We start from the raw sequence: 7,812 nt of genomic DNA on the forward strand, positions 1-7,812 counted from the left end.
TTTTTTGTACTATGTCAAGAGATTTTGTGTAAAGAAATAAATGTATTTCTAATACGATTTATTGACAGTCGACTCAGTCAAAAAAGAAAAACAATGAAACAAAAAAACAATGCATTTTTACAAAGGAGATAATGGGGATTGACTCGTTTTTGGAAACAGTCCCTGGTGCTCAGTTGATGAACTGTATTCCTTATTTCCATCAGAGAGATTGGACACAGACTGGTAACTAAAAATAAATACATTTTATAAAAGCTCTCAAATATCATATTTAAAAGTCACTGCCTGATTATGCAAAGTAATTGTGTAATAACATAAATAGTTGCATGTATTTTGTTCAATTTCTAATATGAAATAGAATTAATACAAATATTAATCTTGCTTAATTTTACAGTAAAATTGTTACATTTTTGCAATAAAAAATCTAGTAAAACGTTGTTATTCTGTCTATTTGTTTAATATATTATTTTATTATTATAAAACGTCATAAAAATACAGTCACGGGTTTCCTCGTTCGTTCAACGGAAGCTGCGGAGGGACAATCTTCTCCAGAGTAAGTCTGCTCACATTACACTTCTGTCAGTCCAACAAAATGTGTTTAGCGACACGCCGTTTATGTTAATCTCTCGTGATTATGAGCAGAAAGTATGAAAAGGTAACTTCTGCATATATTCCCGTGTCAATTGTATAATTGTAATCTTCTCTGTGACTGTTAAGGGCATTGCTAATGTTAGCTGCTTAGCTGCATGTCTGCAGCCCCAGCTCGTTTTATTCCGACATGAATGCCAAAAGGATTAAAAATTCGTATAGTTTTGAGTAAATAGTCAGAAGTCAACTGAGCATCATTGAATTTTCAGTTACCAGTCAAAAAATACAAGTAGTTGTCAGTGATAACTGAATAAAGACAAATATTATATTAATTATTATTAATTATATGTAGATGAGTCTAAAGTTAAAATATCTAGTCGTTTCTGCTATAAAACAAACCTTTTAATAATTTTCACTTCATCAGGAGTTTTTCTTTTTCTTTAAATTATACGATAATTATTAAAAACATGGTGAATCATTCCTCAGTCTGCAATATGAACCTGAAACCGATGCCTAATAAAAGTGATAATTTATCACCCAGTACACATACTGTATTATTATTGTTATTTATTTATGTACTTATTTTTGTCTTCACAGACGTCCACTGATGTTGAGTGGGTACAGAAACCTCTCTTGGACCTTTTTATCACTCAGTCATAAAAGACTTTGCACAAGCAAGATTTTAAACTCTCAGACTGCACTCTCCTCCTCCGCCTCTTCATCATCTTCATCTGTCCTTTCATTTCTCCCCTCACCTACTCGGAGTCCCCGATTCTTTGCAAACGGACAAATCTCAGCACTATCGCATCCATCCCCACATTTTTCTTCCACCCGGCACGTGTCTTGTTCTGCTCCTCTCACTGGTGCGATGGAGTTGAGGGATGTTTTGCAGGTGCTGGAGCAGCTTGCTCCTCTGTCACTCGCTGAATCGTGGGATAATGTCGGCTTGCTGGTCGAACCAAGCAAATCTCGACCCATTAAAACCATCCTGCTAACCAACGACCTCACCGACGCCGTCATGGAGGAAGCGGAGGCCATGAGCTGTAATCTCATTATTTCATATCACCCACCGTTGTTTCGGTCAATCAAGCGACTTGTTCAGAAAGACTGGAAGCAGCGATTGGCCATCCGAGCCATCGAGGCAGGGATAGCAATCTTCTCGCCTCACACTTCATGGGATAGTGTCAAAGGAGGAGTGAATGACTGGCTGGTCGGAGGCCTTGGTAAGAGGACGTTCTGATCAGAACATGAATGATGGGAGCTGTAATTGCATATTTAAGAAGATGTTGGCCACAATGTTGGGACACTGATCCTCTGATGATGTTTTTTTTTTCTCCTTTCTCCATCCCTCATCTGTTTCTTGACTTTCAGGCAGCGGTAAGGTGTCTGTGCTAAGTCAGGCCATTGGTAGCATGTCCCACAGTCACAAACTGGAATTCATGGCTAAAAGCAAAGAGGAACTGAATGCCGTCCTGGAGGAACTGAAGGCTTGTGAGAGTGAAGCAACCCAGCTACATTTAAGAAGCAGGTTGTGTGCACAGACTTAAGCATGTATTCAGTGCGGTAAATAAGGATTAGCAACAAAGAAATGTAAAGTATCATTGCTTGCTTTGCACATCCGTGTGCTTTGGTTTCAGCAGAGATTACTACCGAGATTAAACTTGCAGGGAATCTCCTAAACATGCAATGAATTCTGTAAGGAGTTGTTTTTTTTACACACAATGTAGAGTTGTGGATTTAATGCTTAACTGGAAAAACAAATTGTTTTTCTTCAAGATTACAACTTGCTTATATTTTTGACAGCAGTGTAAAAACTTAAAATCACATAATTTGTCTGTGAATTATTCAAACTATGCCTTACTCTTTCACAGTAGTAATGGAGAAGCTGTAGGTAGCAGTCCAAAAGATGCAGACGCCACCATCGTGGTGTATTTGTCATCTGCACCGAAAAGCAGATGTGTCAAGTAACGAAGTACAAATACTTCGTTACCTTACTTAAGTAGAAATTTTGGTTATCTATACTTCACTGGAGTAATTATTTTTCAGACGACTTTTTACTTCTACTCCTTACATTTTCACACAATTATCTGTACTTTTTACTCCTTACAATTTAAAAACAGCCTTGTTACTCTATTTCATTTTGGCCTTTAAAAAAAAACTATCCAGTTAAATTGCTCCATCCGGATAGAGTGAATTTGGTTCTGGTTGTTTCAGATGTTCTTGTCCAGTTTTGTTCTTACATCCGTTGCTCTCAGATTCCTGCAACTAAACTTGGATGTACATTCCAATAAAGGTTAGGATAAATGATAACATGCCTCTGAAGTTTGACTTTTTGCACCATAACAATACTTATAGGCAACTAGTCATCATATCTCCTGCTCTCTGAAACACATGTTAATGCTCAATATTACACATATATGGTTCTTTAATATATTTGTATTATACTAAGATGCATTCATTTTCAATGGCTTTTGTCCTTAATAGCTTTTTTCCCCCTTACATTACTTTTACTTTTATACTTTAAGTAGTTTTGAAACCAGTACTTTTATACTTTTACTCGAGTAAAAAACTTGAGATGATACTTCAACTTCTACAGGAGTATTTTTAAACTCTAGTATCTATACTTCTACCTGAGTAATGAATGTGATTGTGAATACTTTTGACACCTCTGCCGAAAAGTAATAGTTTTCTCTCGTTCTGACAGCTCAGACAGCAGCGGCATCCACGTCAGCACCAGCTGCAGTGACTCAACACTGACCCCTAGCGTCCAGACTCTGCTACGACATGCTTCTGCCAGCCAGTCCCTCAGCATCCTGAAGCTAGAAAAGGTACATCATGACTGCTTTACAATAAGAGAATACAAGTTAAACAAAGTTCAAACTTAACATTTATATTCAGTAATGTTTTTTTTTCCTAGTTTTATGTTTTATTCACAGAAGCAAACCTTCTCTCATAACTTCCCTGCAGCCGCCTCTACCAGGCCACGGCCAAGGCCGACTCAGTGTTTTGGATGAACCGGTAACCGTGGCAGCAGCCGTCCAGAAAATGAAATCCCACTTGGGTTTAAGTCATCTACGGCTGGCTCTGGGATCTGGGAAGACTTTAGGTGAGAGAAAGTGGACACACGTAAAAAAGCTTATTTGACTGATACAATAAATGATATAAACCTGAACACTTACAAAATTACCTGCTGTGTTTACCACATCTTTATAGTTCTCCTCATAGCAGTCAGGTATCAGGAGTGAACCTCTCCACTTCACTCCACTTTTCCACAGGTTGCACCTCTTTTGAAGTTGTTACAACTTTGTTGTACTCCCTGTAAGATCTTGTTTTTGGCATTTGAGGGAAAATAATGTATGGCAGAGTGAAGGTCGAGATTTAAAGGGGGAAACATTTCTGAGGTCAAAATAACAATTTTGTGAGGGGAAAAGCCTGTCAGATACACTGCATATTTGAGCATAATGTTTTTTCTCGATAAACCTGGTCAACTTATACTTTCCAGTTTGATTTAGCAACAAGAAAACAAATCACAATATTGTCACCAGCATTTCTGGGCAGGACACTGAATGCCATGTTGCTCCCGCTGCCCACCCCACTAAGGTGTCACAAACCAGTGCTCTCGCAGAACCGGTCCCAAGCCTGCATATTGAGAAGGCGTATGTTAGCAAGGGAAAAACAAAAAAAGCAATTTGTTCTGTTTGTAAGCATGCAAAGACATGGCCACAGTCAGTCAAACTTGATTTGCATAGCTCTTTTCATACAAATTGTGCAACACAAAGTGTTTTACAGGATTAAAACAAAAAACAAACCCTTGCAGCTACGACCACTACAACACACCTAGATGCTTACCAATAATATCAATAAAGGAGCAGGAATGGAGTAAACACCATCTTTAGTCTTTGAGAAAACACAGAAGAATGACAATTAAAATACATAAATCACATAAGTATTTAAATAAATAAACAGATGCATTCTAAGATGATGTTATTAGTCATTTAAAAGGTAGATTAATAATTACAATATAAATAAATATAAATGCATTTAAAATAAATATACAAGTAAATTAATTAATACAAGTAGAAAACATAGGTGGTGTTAAAGTGCTAAGACATTAAACATATTTTTTCCCCCCATCAAATGACTACAATACGGCAATATGTATCCCACTTCAAAAATACAGCAAACACTGTGTGAAAATTGTCACTTAATTGTGGTCTGGATCTGTGGAGTTGTAGATTTCTGCAAATCTGAAGGTCTCTTTAAAGTTTAAACCAACATGAGCAAATGTTAAAGATTTTGATTTTTGGAGTCACTTCATATGAGCAAAAAATTTCTCTCAGGTGCAAATTTCCACTTTTATTACGATGGTGTAGCCTCTCAGTCGTCCAGGTCATGAAATCATGTCAAATCTTTCTTTAGAAACTTTTTTGAAAGTCCTGTTTAGACAGCTGTGGATGCCAGATACATGTGCAAAATGGTAATGTTTCCTGAAGTGTTTAATGTTGTAATTCAGTAACATTTCTGATATTTTCCAGAGTCTTCTGTGAGCTCTGTGGCTGTATGTGCAGGCTCTGGGGCCTCAGTGCTGAATGGAGTCAAGGCAGACCTCCACATCACAGGTTAACAAGAAACCCTAATGATAAGCAGTTGTGCGTATCAGGCAGAATTTCTCTTATTTATCTGTTTTTGTTTTATTTTTCTTTAACTTCCAGGAGAGATGTCCCACCATGAGGTGCTGGATGCAGTGGCGAGGGGAACCAGTGTCATCCTCAGCGACCACAGCAACAGTGAGCGCGGCTTCCTGGCCGTGTTCAGGGAGCGGCTGGCTGTGCGTCTTCCTGAAACCGTAACGGTGGTGGTGTCGGCGGCAGACAGAGATCCTCTGCAGGTTGTCTGAAAGACTGATTTGCAGTTGCACTTGTTGGTCTGTTTGAATAAAATGTCATTGTGTTGACTGAATTGATCTAAACTGATGTGTGCAAGATGTTTAAGAAAATATGCAGCATTACGTGGAGTTTCTGTGTTATCTACTGATTGTAATAACACAGTAAGTTGCTGCCTCTGTACATTATTTAAATGTTTATCTACTGAGGCCTTAATAAAAATAGATCCCGGCTGATTGAAATTGATTTTGAGACTGCATATAATCAGCTTATGTAAATGGAAAAGCTGAAAGGGAAGGATGTAATCTGTAATATAAATGCATATGCCCTGTGAAATAAATGAATCAGTTCAGGTATGTGAGGCCTCATCCTTTTGGTTTGGCTTGAAAATAATTGAGGATCCAAAAAAAATTTTTTAAAGGGAACTGTTTGTAGGAAGCGTAATGATAAAGAAATCTGATCAGATTAAAAGGCTTGTTTCATCATAGACATGTAGGAAATCTGTAATCTCCTGGTCTGCAGGAAGTGTTAGAGCAGCAGGAAATCAGCAGCAGTCTGAGTCAACCATGAGGGATTTAAAACGAAATGAAAAACGCTGGACTGTATTATCTCCCATACGTTTTTATAGGTGGACCTTAAGACCTCACTGAGCAAACTTATGTAGACATCAATCCATTTTGCACATGAGTGCCAAAGCCCAGGCCTGCGGTGATGCTTGATGCTCTGCTAACGGCCCTCCCCTCCCCCAGTGCAGCAGTGACAGAGGCCAAACTAGAGCAAAGCTCCCCATCGTTGCCCTTTACAGAGTCTTGTGGCCGCGGCGCACCTGTCTGTTCGTAAAAACATTAGGAGACATCACACACCTCGCTGCCTCCATCAAGCTAACGGCCCTTCTCTCAGCATGCCCCTTCACACCTCCACTTCCCCTCGACCCTCACTTGCTTTCATCCCCACCGACAAACACAAATGGAGAAGGAAAACAACAACTACAACAACATGTAGCCTTCGTTCGTGTAAACCGACTCCAGCTGTCACGTTTATGCTGCCCGGGTGCCTGAAAGCAGGTAGTTTGGGGGGGCTGGTTAGGCTTTTTTGCCTGCAGACAATCTTACAACTGTCATGTTTTAGGTCAATCATTTATTTTTGTCTTTTTTTTTAGTTAATCTAATAAACATTATACTCATCAAATGATTTGTTGACCCTTGTTATCTCAAGGAACTTGATGATGGCAGATGACGTCAAGTTCAAGTTATTTCTTCTTTGTCCTGGACACATTTCAGACACGGTTGCAAAAAACAGCAGCTACACAAACCTCTGTCACCTTATCTAGTCTTACATTTTGCTTTAAACTTGCAGTCTTTTTAGGTTGAACATTACAACATTAACTTTTCCCAGGCAGAAACACATATTGATATTAGTACTCGAGATGAGGGGGGATGGCATCCCCCCTGAAATAAAAACGGTCAAAATCATCCCCCCTGTAAAACTGCCATCCCCCCTTTCCATCCCTTATGTCATTTCAATGAATGTGGTTTTACTGCTATTTCAACATTTAGAGTAATCACCAGAAAAATAACTTTTTCTACTTATTTCAAGTGAAAATCTACTTGAAACAGGGGAAAATTGTTGTTTTTTCCAGTGATGACTCTTGTTTTAACTATAATGAGATTTTTTTTACTAAAATGAGACATTTTAACTAGAAATAGGACAAATATTCTTGTTAAGATTGTGAGTTTTTGCAGTGATCCATTTTACTTATCCTGTGAAGGACAGAGTCATATTGATAAGTTCAGAAAACTGTTTTTTATTGTTGTGTTTTGATGTATTAGATGTAAGCCCAGTGGATATTTAAAGCTTACAGAAGGCTGCATTTAACTGCTGCTATGTCATTCCTGAAGTATTTCTGCAGGTGTTTTGGTCAGGGCTATTATTTGTAATATATTATATTATTTGTAATCAGCAAATTATCTGTCCCCATATGATAAAATCCACCATCCCCCCTGATTTCTTTTTTTACAACTCGAGTACTGTCTAACATTATAAAGAAAAAATCTAAAAAAAAAAACCTTACTTTTTGAGTAGTTTGCACAACCCTAGTTTTGGTTAATAACTTAAATTTCAAATGTTTGTAAAAAGTCAAGTCATGCCATAGCTACTGCTTTTTTTTTAGGATACTAGAAAAATATTACGGTAGATATATCTCATTTGAATTTTACACAATCAAAAAAGTAAGACAGGCCTGAACAGCCTGGAAAAGTTGTGGACTGCTTAAACACTTGAAGGAAATATTTCATTGTTAAAAAAAAAAAGACGTTTGAAAAAGTCCACTTTTATAATCAACACA

At 37.8% G+C, this 7,812-nt stretch overlaps 1 protein-coding gene across 1 annotated transcript; it reads left to right on the forward strand.

Moving 5' to 3' along the window:
- Window positions 1–534: 534 nt before the first annotated feature.
- Window positions 535–6,659, forward strand: nif3l1 (NIF3 NGG1 interacting factor 3-like 1 (S. cerevisiae)). Its single transcript, XM_061707662.1, has 7 exons — window positions 535–652; window positions 1,183–1,808; window positions 1,957–2,113; window positions 3,290–3,413; window positions 3,553–3,691; window positions 5,121–5,204; window positions 5,298–6,659. The coding sequence occupies exons 1-7, from the start codon at window positions 645–647 to the stop codon at window positions 5,480–5,482; spliced, it is 1,323 nt and encodes a 440-aa protein (XP_061563646.1). The 5' UTR covers window positions 535–644; the 3' UTR covers window positions 5,483–6,659.
- The last annotated feature ends 1,153 nt before the right edge of the window (window positions 6,660–7,812 follow it).

This window comes from Cololabis saira, chromosome 19 (genome assembly GCF_033807715.1).
Source record: "Cololabis saira isolate AMF1-May2022 chromosome 19, fColSai1.1, whole genome shotgun sequence".
In the NCBI taxonomy this organism is placed as follows: domain Eukaryota; kingdom Metazoa; phylum Chordata; class Actinopteri; order Beloniformes; family Belonidae; genus Cololabis; species Cololabis saira.